General features: G+C 29.8%; 1 protein-coding gene across 1 annotated transcript; it reads left to right on the top strand.

Moving 5' to 3' along the window:
- Positions 1-301: 301 nt before the first annotated feature.
- LOC124827275 (LOB domain-containing protein 4-like) lies at positions 302-4,785 on the top strand. The gene is made up of 2 exons (XM_047300299.2): positions 302-641; positions 4,127-4,785. Exons 1-2 carry the CDS (start codon positions 465-467, stop codon positions 4,496-4,498), a joined length of 549 nt encoding a protein of 182 aa, XP_047156255.1. The 5' UTR covers positions 302-464; the 3' UTR covers positions 4,499-4,785.
- The last annotated feature ends 11,073 nt before the right edge of the window (positions 4,786-15,858 follow it).

The following is a 15,858-nucleotide window of genomic DNA, read 5'->3' as shown; positions in this document are numbered from 1 at the left end:
ACCCAAAATGCCAAAAATTTTATTGACAGCAAACACAATGAATAGAATGACTTGTTCTGAACCAAGCTCTCTCAAATAAACCAAGAACATTCAAATGGTGAAGGCAACAAAGCTTCCGATAGCGTGCCACAAAAATAATAAAATAAAACAGTGAGACAAAATATATTTTTCATGGTGGGGTCAAAATCTTATCAAGACAGATGATTTTGTCCGCACAATCTATTTCCTCTTCTTTTGTGGGACCCTTAAAGATTTGCTGTCACATAGTTTCTCTATATAACAACATCACCTCTAATCCCCTCTTAAGTCTACCTTCTCCTCTCTCTACCTCTCTTTTCTCTCCTTTTCCTATCTTCATTTTCACCCTCATTATTCCATCTTCATTAATTTGCTTCTAGCTAGGTTTCTGAAACAACCTTAATACCTCAGAGGGCTAGCACATTGTCTTGTTTTCCCATAAGAACATGAAAGAGAATGGTAGAAAACAAGGTACCATGTCGCCATGTGCGGCATGCAAGCTTCTTCGAAGGAGGTGCACGAGGGATTGTGTGTTTGCTCCTTATTTTCCTGCTGATGAACCCCAGAAGTTTGGTAGTGTGCACAAGGTTTTCGGGGCTAGCAATGTGAACAAAATGCTACAGGTACAAATTCTTATGCACCTCCCCTTTCTCTATCATCGTATCCACGCATAATATTTCTGTCGTTTTCATCAAAATACGCTAGTAGAATACTGTTTTAGGTCCAATTCAACTTTTTCTATACATTGAATCAAATGCACAGTTGTAGAAAAATATTTCTAGGTTAAATTACGGTTTGGAATCATACTGGTGCCTGCATTAGGTCACTTTTATAGATAATTTCCTCTCTTACTGCCGTGCCAATTAAAAAACGTGAATATATTTTATGAAATTCTTGAATAGGTAAAAACAAACAAGGATTTTAATAATTATATTTTTCTACTTTTAAGAATTATTTTTCTGATAAATGAATTAATTAGTGAAATAGTATACACTCATACGACAACTTAATGACATATCTTGTGCCTAGTTGCTTTTTTAATTAAATTATTTTTCCCATCTTAACATAATTGGTTAAATAGAGCACCAAAGGTGTACCACTGTGTGCAAAACCACCTATAATGGAAAAAGTTATGTTAACACCACTATTCACAATAACTCCCATTTGACACTTATTTTTCTTGATAAAATATTATATTATAATAAAATATTAATGTATTTGATCGTCAAATGGAAGTATTGGTGTCAAATTGCAAGCTCTCATATCTAATATACTAAGTAAAGGTTACTCCACATATGAGAAGAACCATATTAGAGTAGCATCGGAGATCAAGAGACATGGCATTTATCTGTGTGTGGTGAATCTATATATACTCAAATTATAGCATATATACGACTTCCTATCAAAAATTTTTGTAAGTAACTATAATTAACCTTAAATTATGGAGAATATATATATATATATATATATATATATATATATATATATATATATATATATATATATATTGATTCTTTACGGAAGGTAGTTTTAGATTTTATATAACGAGTGTTTTTGGTAACTAATTTACCTAATCTTTTTACAGAAATTATCTAAATATCTTTTACGTATTTTCATGGGGAAAAAAATGTAATTTGAAATAAAACTAATTCTTAGAAAGAATTATATGTTAGTCTTTATATGTTTTTTTTCTTGCCCTGGTCCTTTTTCATTTTCCCAGTCCTTATCCAAGTAGATTAGAAGTGATTTAATAGATATGTAGATAATTTACCTATCAAAAAACAGTTATAGGGATCATTCATTCACTCTATTGATAACAATTTATGTTTTTTTTTCTTTCGTATTATTTGAAACAACCTTAAAAATAGATTAGTTTAAAATGATCAGTTTAAAATTAACATTCATTACAAAATAACTTTAACATACAGGTCTAGTTTATCTTTAAAAAGTTTATATTAGTTTTAGAAGTGATGCAAGCGCCTCATAGAAGAGTGAGAGAACACAAACAGCATGCTTTAAACTCAACATGAACAAATTATTTGCAAACTTTTTAGTTATTAGGTGAACGAAAGTGATTGATTTTACATCTAACAACTTGGCCTATAATTTCACTTTGGGAATGAAACTAACCCTAGTTCCTGAGTAACCAATCCTATTTTAACTGCCATCCTTTGAAACCGTACATTAAATTACTAAAGCAACGTACATCAGTGACCTCTCCATATGTTTCTAATAATTGCAGAGGTTGCCACAAACAACTCCAAAAGTTTTGATTTCTTAAATTGAAAGTAGTTGTCCAAGAACAGTGAAAAATTGTTTTTGTTTCTCCCATATTTACTACCGTTATAGTGGTTATAATTACAGTTGAGGAAGGTCCTTTTAAATAAACTGTTTCCAATTCTCATTCTTTGTTAAAGTAAAGTATTACTATAGCAGTAACACCCACCAAAGGATGAGAGATATATAAATTAGGTTTACCAGTTGAAGGAGTGTGAAGAGGATAAAGTGAAAAAGATGTTGCTAATTGCATCATTACTGGTGGTTATATGTAACCCAATTTGTTCAGCATCTATCTTTATGACCACCGCTAGGGTTTGGCTTTTTGTCTTGGACTCCTTGGGCAATGATAATTCCGTAAAAAAGAAAGTTTTAGTATGCTCATCTTTTCCTTTTGTCTCTAAAATCAGGGTTACATCGAAAGAGACATTAGAAATATGTCCAAAAGTGATGTTGATTCCCAGATAAAGATGTTTCAACCTGTCAATAAATTATTATTTCAAGTGAATTATTTTGTAAGCATGATACCTTCATGACATATTGACATATATATATGTCTAAATAAAAGAATGGTAAGAGAGTTGAATCCATTGAGCATGATCACAAGAATGTATGATTAATCAACCTTGAATATTCATCTGTTTACCTATAAACTTGCACGATTTGAAAGTCAAAATTTTACAGGATTACCTTTTACTTTCCCTAATTCTAGCATACAAACCAATCTCAGGGTTGCCTTTTTCGGTGGTTGTTAAGAAGTATATTGTATTTCAAAGTATTATGATTCTGAAATCGTTACACATAATATTATTGTCTCTATAGTCAACTGTTTGATATTTTTCTTTTCCACTCCAAAGGAACGAACTTCAACGTGCACCTTATCATCCCTTTTTTGACAAAGCATTTGATCAGTTTATTCCCAAACAACCCATTTGGTTTACATCATATCCCTCGATCTCTACAAATTCAAAAAGCTAGTTCATGCATCTTTGGTCAAAAATTCACAAGCATATTTATTTTTATTTTTTCCTAGTGATATGTTTAGGTACGTAAAGGCTTTTTCCCTCAAATTTTATAGCATTAACATGCGGACACACTAGTGCAAGCCACATATAAAACCTTTTCTTTTGCTCAACGGTCTAAACTCCCTATGAGCAAACAATCATTACCCTAAAAGTCACATACACGCCACATAATTATGAGATGTCATGTAATATGATAATTCACTTTATATAATTGAGATTCGATCATTTATATATGTTTCTTCCTATTTAATTTCTTACACTATTTTTAATGTATATATGGTTGAATAAATAATATATAGAGACGGAAAAGTAAAGTAAAGTTTGTTATGAAAATTAAATAAAATGTTACATGTGTTGGATGATTACATCGATCTAATGGGTGCTATAGTAGAAAAAAGTGATAAACATATTACATGTGGGGCGCACCTATTATTACACTATAACATATGTTGGTTAAACTAGTATAATATTTTGGTTAGATTAATTGGTATAATTGTTACTTTATTCATATTTAAAACAATATATCAATTATATAACACATCATCACATAAACATGAAAAGACCTTCTGAAACCCTATAATCATCACAAACCTTCTAATGACGTGAAAAATTAATTATCACTTAGCTATGATAGAGACACATGGCATCCTAAATTATTTTTCAAGATAACAAATGTTTGATTAAACCAATGCAATATTTTGGTTAAATTGATACAATGGTAGGTTAAAGTTTAAATAAATATGCAATTGTAGTGATATATATATCTATTAGCACTCTTTTAATATTTAAATTTTGAAAAATTGTAGGAATTACCTGAGCACCAAAGAAGTGATGCAGTAAGTTCAATGGTGTATGAAGCAAATGCAAGAGTGAGGGACCCTGTGTATGGATGTGTGGGAGCCATTTCCTCTCTCCAACAACAAGTTGATGAGCTCCAAACCCAATTGGCACTGGCACAAGCAGAGGTTGTTCACATGAGAATGAGCCAATTCTCACCACCATCATCGGATCAACACCACCACCATCAAGCCTCCCTAATGCCTCATGAACCCTCCAATTCATCATCAGAAAACATGTTCCAATCTAGCAGGGTCTTGTCTTCACAAAGCAAGTCTTTTTTTGGCATGGACATGGTCGTTGACCAGACCATCATGGGGCAATCTTTGTGGTCATACTAGCTTCTCTCATGGCATGCATGCCTTCACTTTCTTCATTTTCCTGTTGTCATTATTACATTATCACGGGCTTGCTTTATTGTCTGCCTCGTTACCACTTTTTCTCTGCTTTGTTTCCCTCACTATCATATATCTTTACCTTAGTCTCTTCTCATGACTCAAAGGACATCCATCTATCTCTCTGCATTACCAAGAGATGATCATGATGATTAGTTAGTCCTAGTGTAAATGTCTAAACTTGTAATTATGAGTAATCATATAATTAGTATTAAGTTGACTATACTTTTTCACTTCCTCTTCTTCACTATCTATGTCACCCTTTTGTTCCAAACATCATCATTTTCGTGTGCTAGAGAGAACGAAAATCAAAGTATAAAAACTATTGATAAAGCTTGACGGGTCTTGCTACGATGAAGTAGCAAAAAAGTGTCTCGTGGGTTAGTCACTCGGGAAAATAATGTTGGATATATTAATATTTTAATTAACTTTGTCAAGATAAATGTAAATGAATTTAATTTTACTTGATGAATGGATGGAAGGAATGGTAGATAACCGTACAAATTTAGATTGATCCTGGTCTAAGAATTTTTTGTTAAAATATACCAGTTGTTGATGTAGTCTACTAGTATATTGGTATTAAATAATTGAAGGACTAATCCGTACGATGATGACTTAAAAGAATCCCATATATTTCCATCTATGAGGTAAAGGTGCATTTTTTTTCTATGTCGTTATTGTTCATTTTCTTTATTGCTCTTGGTTTTCTCGGCACCGCTGTTCCTTTCCTTGCTCTTTGTCATATACCAACACCAACTTTTTGCATTTTAAAATTCAAGTTGGTCTACTGTTTTCTCTAGATATATATATATATATATATATTTTTTAAAATGTGTACGCATTTTATGATTGTTTTTAATTATAGGTTCGATTTTGAATTGTACCTATTGTATTGGGTCTGCTGGTATTAGTAAAATATATTGTTTTATTTTGAGTTAAATATGTTTTGGTCTATGAAGTATTACGAAAATTTGTAAATGATCATATTCAAAACTTTGTTTCTATTTGGTCCATTTGCTTTCAAAAAATTATCTTTATACCATCTATAATCTGATATTGTTGGCAGTAAAGGTTTGCTAATTGATTTGCGAACCTTTCTTTAAAGATACTTGGATCTCCTACAAAGTTTTGAATTATTGAGTAAATTAATGTCGAGACTACATCTTCTTGATTTATTGTAGTTTCTACACTATTGAAAATTGCTAATTTATCTTGTTCTGTACAAAGATTATCCCATCAACCTTTCAATTAGCCAGTGAATCCTTCTACAACAGCAGCAGATTTGACACTACAACCTTTAGTTTTATGGGCAATAGTTGCCATTGTCATTTGAGAAGTCAGATCTAAACTATCTTATTCACTCATTCCATCTTAATTTCATTTAGTTATTTCATTTATAGAGAAAGCAATTTGTATCATTTCTCCTCTCTCGTCAAACTACACATCAGTAGTTGTAGATCGAGGATAATAATTTCTAAGCTTTGGATATGTTTTTAACTTATTGATTTCTAATGTATTTACTGATGTTTTGTTTAGCTAATCCAATTTTTAGTTTAATTATTCTATTTTTAAATCTGTATCGCTTTTTAATATTAATGAATCCAATTTTGTTGTGGTACGTTGAATAACTTAAATATTGATTTTATAGGTTCTTTTGAACTGCTAGAAATTTCTTTTTGTGTCTTATTTTCAATTATGGTTAATTGTTTTGACATAATATCTAATATTGTATTTGAATAATTAAGTTGGAGATGCAATTTTTTAATATCTTTCATTTGTAGAGGCTTGTCTTCGCTTTTAACATTTCTATAAGGGTTAGCTTCTATTTCTATATCTTTTGTGGGATATATTATAATTCCTTGTTGTTGAGGATATTCTGATTCTATTATTTCATTATTTGTTGTTCAATTATTGGATATCTTGTTTAGTGCACATATAGATTTATTGATACTAAAAGGGATATTCTAAGTTATTGTTTTTACTTTAATTTGAATACCAGAAGTATAAATTTATTTCATTTTGTCTTAAGGTAATTATAAAATTCTTCTCTAAAGTTTTGTTTGTTGTTTTGTGAATGTTTTAAAATACCAATCTCTCCTTTCTACCAGTATATTCTTTCATTTATTGATGAAGATCTTATAGCTCTATAATTATAATCTATGTAACTTTATAATAAACTTTATAGTTGTATTGACCTAATAATTCATCTATAATTTCATCTGGAATTTGTACGTATAATTTTATAGCATTACTTGTTTTATCATTTTTATGTTCATAGAAAAATTAGGATAACAGTTAAAGAAAGCATAATCATTATGTAATTTATTTTTTAATATTGCAATTATCGAATTATTAAACTTTTTAAATATTTTATCCCTTAATATTTGGACTATTTATTACTAATTTGTAGTTTGGCTTTACCACTTGAATTAATCATAAGTGAATAAAGTTATATTCATTTTTAATGTGTTGGTCTAAAAGTGATTGTATTAAAATATTAATAATTTTGTTATTCTTAGTTTTCGGATAACTATACTCTATGATATGCATCTTTATGTGTTGACCAGAATTTATATTGTTTGTATACTTCATATTTTTTTACTCTAAGGCTTTACTGTCAAGATCACTAGATCTAAAGACTGACCATTAACAATTCTGAGTGCTACATGGAGACTTTTGAAAGGATTAAAGAAGTCTATAGACCTTAAAACCTCAATGGAGATTAGGTTAAAATTCAAAGTAAACTTAGTAATTAAGTCAAGAAACTTGTTTTCTAATTGTTTTATGTTACTTTTATACTAGACTACAATCCAAGCATATGATGTAGGGTTTTCTAATAATAGTTTATCTTTTTGTGATATTTGTTTTTCCAATTTTCATTTAAGATTTTTAATTTGTTTTGTTATTTCTATTGCTGGGTTTAAACTAGAATTTGGACTTATTTCTTGGAATTGTAGTGGACCAACAACACATCCAAAACCAAAAGGTACTTGTAGACCATTTATTCTTGCCAACTCATCCATCTTTATATATATATATGGTCTAAACATCAATTTTATTCTTCGTTTTAATTTAAATTAGTTTCAATTTTTTTTACAGTGAAACTTGATCAAATTGAATAAATATTGTTGAATTAAATTTAAAAAATTATTTTGATGGTTATAAAGTTATTTAAAATTATGTTTAATTGTCCTTGTCAAATGTGATTTTTGGATAACCTGATAGGCTTTGACTTGGTGAAATAACATGCTTTGGTGTGGGATAAAATTTGTCAGACAAACTTATCCTATTTTGTCTTTATCTCGTTTCTTCCATTTATCTTTTTCATTAATTGAACACAAATAGTAATGCAATTAAGTAATAATGAAAAATCAACCACAGGTTTAAGTCTATCTTTTTTTTTCATTTTAAATTTAAAGACAATTTATAAGAACACTTTTAGAAAAAGTAATTTAAGAAACATTTTCAAAAATTAGTTTTCGGAATTCTCCAAAGATTATTTTTCTGAAATGATGAAAATAACAAAAATATACATCAAGTTTGTTTACACACAAATTAAAAACATGATCAAAATATTTTATAACTAGATTGATGAAAAATTCAATGAGAGGAATTAAGGTAAAATCCTTTAATAAGAAAAACATACAGAAAATTTAAAGAATTGAAAGGAAAGGGTTTGACGGTCATATTTGTTTCTTGATAAAGGGTATACTTGGTCATACCAATAAAAGGAATTGTAAACGTATATTTATGTGACTGTAAATAGCAAAAACGCGATATACAGAAAAGCCCGTGTTCTTCTCGGGTTTTTCTTCCAGCACTTCCACAATGTTATTCTCTCCGGTTTTCCTTCCAGCACTCCCATAATTACTATTTGCACTCTTGTAAGTTTTAAAAGATAAATAATTCATTTATTTTGTTTTTAGTATAACGAAAAAATGATAATTAGTGCAAAAATTTTAATTGTGTTAAATATTTTTTTGTGAATTATGTTAATAATTGAGATAATTGAGCATGAGTTTGGTTGTTAACAATTGTAATGTATGTATTTTAGAGGAAAAACAATATTAATATATAATTAACTTTGATCTTGTACCTTTGGTTTTGCAAATTTTAAATCCTTCCAGGTTCATTTCTTATTGTTAATTTAAACTATTATTCTTTTTATTGTATTAACACTTGTTATACACTATTCATCCTTTTTAAATGATATTTTATTCTTTAATATTTCAATCGTGACTTTCAGATTATTTATTCCAAAAATCTTTTAGAATGTACCTTCCAAAACAAATTTCTAAAATAAGATTTTTAGAATATACTAGATACTTTATAGAACTAACTTTCTAAAACAAGTTGATTAGAACAAGTTTTCCTAAACATATGAAATGTTTTCCGAAATAAAATTTCTGAACAACATTTTTGGAAAAAGTTTTCTAAAACATACCACATGTTTTTAAAAGGGAGTTTTCCAAAACAAGTTTTTAACCGAATTCAGCATTTTATTTTCTTTTTCAATAAATGATACTTTTTTTTCAAAAATAATCCTTTGATATACACAAATCATTTACATTTATTTAATGCTATTATCTTTTATTATTATTTTTTAAAAATTATAAATGTTTATTATTTTATAATTATTTTATCTTTATAACAATTGAATATAAATGTCCTCTTATCATTATTTTTTATTTTTTCTCGTTTTCCTCATAAAAAGAAAATCATAATGTAATAAGAAATGTTATAAAGAAGAAGAGACAGTGGAAACAATAATTACAATATAATAGAGGCAGAAGGTGGTGTAACAAAATAAAGTAATCAATATGGGAGTACAAATAATAATCATGGGGTGCAGTAAGCAAAAGCCTACCCTTACCCAATTATCTGTTTTCACTCACCTCTATTCTTTTTTTAAGACTATAATATTTCTTATCCTTTTTATTTCCCCTACTCTAAAACTTTATTTTTATCTATCATTTTCTCTCTTATGTTTAAAATTCAAGAATTAAATATTTTTTTTCTTTAATTTAAATTAAAATTAAATTTTTTATTTAATTTAGTTTCTTAATTTTAAATTTTATCATAAAATAACTTCAATATTATTATGAAATATTAAATAAATATATCAAAATTTGATTAAAATATCTAAATCTAGGATGACTAAAATTTCAGTTACTAATTCTAATTTTCTATTTAAAGTTAAAATTAAAGAAAACATATTTAACTTTTCAATTCAATACCTTCAATCTTCAGACATTCCAATTATAATCAATATGAATAGTCTCTTAATATTTGACAGCAAAAAAAAATATGACGTGTGGTTGGACTCTGCAAACAAGTTATTATTTTTAGCTTCCATCTAAACTTTAGGTTGAGTTATTTTTGTGTAATAAAAAATAAAAAAGATAACTACGTACTTTAAAATTTAATTTATATTCATAAAATTAATTTTAATCTTTGAACGTATTTACTTTACATATAAATTATAAGAATTTAATTTATATTTATAAGTTTAATTTAATCTCTAAATCTACTTATTATATAAAGTATAGCACATGTACATGTTTTGATAAAATAATATTAGTTTCAAATTATAACAATTTATTTTTAAATGATGGTGTGTATGGATTATATGTACTATGTATTTGATGATTTCAACAATATACTGATTTGTTCAACAAAATATCAAAACATTGGGAGTATTTAAGTTTGAATGATTCAAGTGTTTAAGATGATGTAAAATCTCCAACAAAAATAAACATAGGTTACGAACAAAATACTTAACAATATAAATTTGAAGAACTAGGATGAAAATTTTGTGATATTTTTCTGGTCAGGGATTGTAAGAATCTTGGTGTGGTAGACGCTTTATCCCATGTTACTTGATGACAAAGTGCTAGACTTTTGGCCCCATATACATAGCTATGATTACAACATTGATATGCTTGCTTGTACTATACAACATTGTTCTTCTTTTTTTCTTTTGAAGTTCAGTGCTCGAGGTGTAAACATATGTGGTCACCCAAACAACATTCTAAATTGATAACAACGTAGTCCTCATATTTTGGGTTTGAGTAACTTTATTAAAAAAATATAAAAAATAATAGTCAACCAATTATAATTATTTTTTCCTTGCCAAATCCAATGGGGCCAGTGGGTATGGCTATCTTCTCTTCTTGAGGTTTTGTTGAGCAAAGTTGGAGGCGTATATATGATACGACATGCACTTGCCACTTACAACAAACTACTCCTTCATTATTGTGATTTCGATAGTGTATGGGTTTAGTCTCAAACACACATAAAGACAACAATTGAAAAATGTTTTCAAATTCATCAACAGTTATGCAATTGTTTCAACTTCACTATGATCTTGCCTTCCCTTGCCGTGAAGAGACAATGAGCTCAATGAATATCTTTCTTACAAAGGACCCCACTTGTATTTTTTCAAAATCTCGTTCGAAGTCTCACATCAACTAAAGATAAGATCAATTTATAATATATAAGTGAGTCCTCATCTTACAAACTGGTTTTGTGAAGGTAAGTTAGGATTAAAGTTCATTTCTTAACACGGTATCAAAGTTCTGGTTAAAGTCTATTCTAGCATATTTGTTGTTTGTTGGGTTTATTGTTCCACCCGTTATCGGGTCACTATATCAAACCATCTTGGAAGTCCCACATCGACTAGAGACAAAATCAATTTATAATATATAAATGAGTGCAAACCTTACCTTATAGGTAAACTTAAAGTTGACTCCTTAACCGATTCATGTTCCAAACTCAAATTCGCTAATGACAACTTAAAAACTTATTATTTGTTTTATAAAAGTTTTCCTGTTACCATTAATTACACTCACATTTGCATTTTTGATTGATGCGTTATGCATTTGTATTTTAATGCGATTGCAATAGCCATGCAACATAGCTAAAAATAATAATAACCATGCAATGTTTTGTGGTTGTCGATTTCTTAGAAAAATAATGTGATTTAATTTCTTATTAATTTATTGGGTTATTCTAAATGATGTTTTTGGGCAAACTCCAATTCCTAGGTATGAATACAAAGCCTAAGGTTTTACACGTGGCACTGAGATGGAAAACCATTATAAATGATAATGCCAACAGGTCAACTTAGAGAGAAAAGAGAATGTTTGAGTCACTATGGTGTATTAGTGCTTTCTTACGATTGTAAGAATGCTTGCTTGTGATCCCCATTTGCTTTAATCTTTCTTTTCAATAATTTTTTTTTATTTGTTTTCTCTCTGCTCAGACTCTATACTTAGAGAAAAGTTGATAAAAACAAGCTAGCTAGTTTGCGTTAATTTCCTTCAGTGATGTTCTAGTTGGACTTGTATGTGAACTCTCATCTGACTTTATAGCACCGAATATTGACCATTTTTGTATATCCTTTTCTTTCCTAGTTTGACTTTCCTATGGATACTTTAATATATTTTTCTTCGAAAATTACTTTAAAAATTGAAGTTCTATTTTTAATTTGTCTTCGTATTTTATATAAGTCATGTAAAATATTCTTTCCGGTAAATGGATATTTTCTACGACAAACAAAGTTTTATTAAGGAGTATAATATAACTTCCATGTGTAGTTTGCTGGAAAAATATTTGGAATAAATATGTTTATATCTGAAGTTTTAGGTTTTTAATTTTCAACTGCGTTAAAATTTATCTAATGTGACAAATAACATTTCAGTCCAACATCAAGGTTGTTGATGCATGTAGTAACATGATTTTTTTTAACCTAGAATTTGATCTTTCGGGAAGAAAATTCTAACTTTTTATTACTTGCAATCTTGTCAAAATGTTAGTTGGATTTTGGTTTTCAGAAATCGAATTTTAATCTACGTTTCCTATTTCCTTTTTGACTTTAAAAATTTTGGGAATAAACATTTAAGGAAAAACAAATAAAAAATAAATAAGTTGAGGAAAATATTTGAATAAGTTGTATTTAAGTTAGTTAATTTTAAAGTTAATTTTAAAATTAAAATTGAGAAATGTAGTTTTATTTAGGTATAATAATATAGGATAAAAAAAGGGATTTTAGGCTTTTTGATTTTTGAAATATAAGGGAGGAGATACTTAGCCAAAAGATAAAGAAAGTAAGGATAAAATATTGAATTAAAGCATATAAATATGGTGGTTAGTTTTAAAATTAAAATCAAGAAATGTACTTTTTGTAAGAACCGAGAGGTTTAGAAGAGTTTGAAGTAGACAGGTGTAAGCAAAGGATGAGATCGAGCAGTTTAGATTGAAATAGGATTGATATATAAATGAAAAGTTTCAAAAGTCTCGTCTCATTATCTGAATACAACTTTATTTCTCCAATTTCTTCTACTCTCTTCTTTTCTCCTCCTTCTCTCTAAAGTTCTTCAATCTCACTTCATCTGTTTAACGATCAGACCGTGCCTAAGCAATCTGGGAGGCAAGAGCTCTCTGTTTCGCCGATCGATGTAGTGGTTAGAGCTGGTAAGTTTCGTTCCTTTAATTCTGGTAAATTTCTAGAATTTCTGACACATGCAAGTAAGCTTTGCTGTCTGCATGTGTTCATCAGCCTTCTCTTCTACTTTCTAACTTCACTTTTGGTACTTTGGTTGGTCTCTTCTCACCAATCAGTGAGCTATAGGAGTTCTTAGGATTTTCTGGAAGTGTGAGCAAATTCTGGAAGGGTAGAAGATTTTCCCGTTTGGTTAAGAGGTAAGGGAAGCTAGTTAATTTAATTGTTTGGTTGATGATGTATGAAAACTTTGTTTGATGGTTATGCATGTGGGTGAAATTTAATGTTTGGGTGTTCGACATTGTTTGTGTGACATGTTAAATGCTGTGATTATTGATTTGTAGATTATGCAGACTTTGGAGTGAATTCTGGGTTGAGCAAAATATTCAGTTTTGTTAAATTCTAGTGTGTATTTCGCTCTGCATAAGTTCTGCAGAATTATGCAGAAAATCGAGCGTTTGTTGTTGACCGCTCGGCCATGTCTAGTAGTACTTAGTCTCGCAATAGTGTTCAGTCTTAGCGGTATTTGGTTTCGTAGTAGTAGACTTAGTGTGGCTCGGTTTAGTACTGACGTTCGGTCTTAACAGTTCGTTTTCAGCCTTAGTATTATTCGATTTGATATTAGCGTTCGTTATTAGTAGTACTCGATTCTGTATTAGCGTTTGATTTAGTAGTGCTAGGTTTCATATAAGTGTTAGCTTTTGTATTCCCGTTCGGTCTTAGCAGTGTTCGATTTTGTATTCGCGTTTGGTCTTAGAAGTGTTTGGTGTTGTATTAGTATTCGGTTTGAGTAGGGTTCGATGTTGTATTAACGTTCAATTTTAGTAGTCTTCGGTTTATTCATAACTATAGAGTTGTCTGGTACTGGTGTTCGGTTTTAACTGTGTTCAGCCTTTTATAGAACTTACCTATTAAGGATCATTCGGTCATGTTCACGTGTTGTGAGTGTTTTTCCGTTCGGTCTCATTCATTGGTTATGATGATTTTTCCCGTTCGGTTGTATCCAGAGGTTGTGTTGTCATCTGTTCGGTTTTCTTCTACGAAATGTTATTCGGTCTTTAAATGTTGATTTCATTGTTTGGTTTGGATTAATTATTAGAGTTGTATTGATCTATCTTGTATGAGCAATTGTATTAAAATTCAAATGAAGTATGATGTTCCAATTGGTATGAAAGAGAATTCCAAGGAGGAATGTCTCAGTGATCGGTTAATCAAGGTGGTGGTATAGTATGAATATGGATAGCGAAATCTACGGCGTTCATCCTAACATTCTAATGATTACCAAGTCTCAAGTAGAGATGAGTAAGTCATGTCGTGAGAATAGCAGGAGGCCCTAGCCGAGGGGGGGGGGTCCTACGGTGAGTGATAACGGGTTAACCTCGTGTGGCAGCTGATGGGTTTCCAGTTACTACACCCACAAGTGCACGAACGGCCAAAGCTACATATTCATACTAGTCCGGACGGTCGGTTAAAGTGGTCGGTCAATATGTATTATATGTTTTCCTTCTTGTGTTTAATTATTTTATTTGTTCGGTGTGTTTGGATTGTATTTTTACATGACTATTAAATTACACTAGCTTACCCTTCTTTTTGTCTTGTCATGTTGCCCGTTCGACATTTCTCCTTTGCAATGATCATCCGGTGGATGTGAGCAGAGGATGGTGAGTGTTCGGTGGAGCAGACGCTAGATGGAGAGGACTCGGTTGCTTAGATTAGTACCGAGGTGGAGATTTTGTAGGGATCAATCGGTTGTGTTTATAGTTTTGTTCTTTAGGCAGAATTTTGTAAAGTTTTAATTTTATGGTTATTTTTGGATAATTGTACTGTTAATACTTTATTACTTAATAGATGACTGTTCTATTTTATCATGATATGTGATGACTCTATAATATAGTTATACTATATTTTTGGGATGTTACACTTTTATATAGAATACTAATATAGAAAAAAAGATAGATGTTTTTTGATTTTAAAAATATAGAAGGCGCAACAAATTTGGAAAATAAAATAAGAAATAAAATTGAGTAGAAGGGTGGCTCACAACATGTGTCATTAAATCAACATACACATTCTTACTAGAACAAGATATCTTAACTTTAATGTGAGATTGTGCTATATAAAGATGACTTTGATGAAATGTTACCTTTGTAGAAATTGTTATCGCGTAACGGAATGTTTAAGAGCGTGTTTAGACACAAAACCAAGAGGCGAGGGGTGAATTGGTTCTATTAAAATTTTTGTCTTTACCTTTGAAAATTTTCTTCGGACAAAGTAAAGTAAAGAGGTGAATGAATAGAGAAAATTACACAGATGATTTTTACACTGGTTCAAATCAAACAATTCTATGTCTAGTTGTTAATCACTTTAGAATAAGTGATTAAATTTTCACTAAAAATGATTTAATGATACAAGATAAGTAATGAACAAAGTGAAGTAGAAAACACCTCTCTTAACCGATAAGAGATGACAACAACACCTTCCTTCAACACACGATGGAATGAAGAACAACTTGAAACAACTTGGTAGATAACCACTTCCACCTTAGACACACTAAGATAAGTTTCTCCTTCTTCAAGCACAAGATCAAGAAAAACTTAAACACTTAGAGCTTCCTCAGAACCAATTATGTACTCTGTGATAGTTTAGGTAACCTTCTCAAGGTTATTGAGACTTCTATTTATAGGCCAGGGTTAGAAACTGAAAAGGCAGTTCCTAACTGCTAGTAATAATCGATTACCAAAAGTGATAATCGATTCTTTTTTGCCGTTATAAAGTATTAAAAAAGTGATAATCGATTATTGCC

This window comes from Vigna umbellata, chromosome 3 (assembly GCF_029865625.1).
Source record: "Vigna umbellata cultivar VRB3 chromosome 3, Vumbellata_1.0, whole genome shotgun sequence".
NCBI lineage: Eukaryota > Viridiplantae > Streptophyta > Magnoliopsida > Fabales > Fabaceae > Vigna > Vigna umbellata.
Note: the sequence above shows the minus strand (reverse complement) of the source record. Positions and strands in the feature narration are given on the sequence as shown.

Coding starts and splice junctions, on each gene's coding strand:
- LOC124827275 (XM_047300299.2), top strand. CDS start 465: ATGAAAGAGAATGGTAGAAAACAAGGTACCATGTCGCCATGTGCGGCA. Junction 642..4,126: donor ATGTGAACAAAATGCTACAG/GTACAAATTCTT, acceptor GAAAAATTGTAG/GAATTACCTGAGCACCAAAG.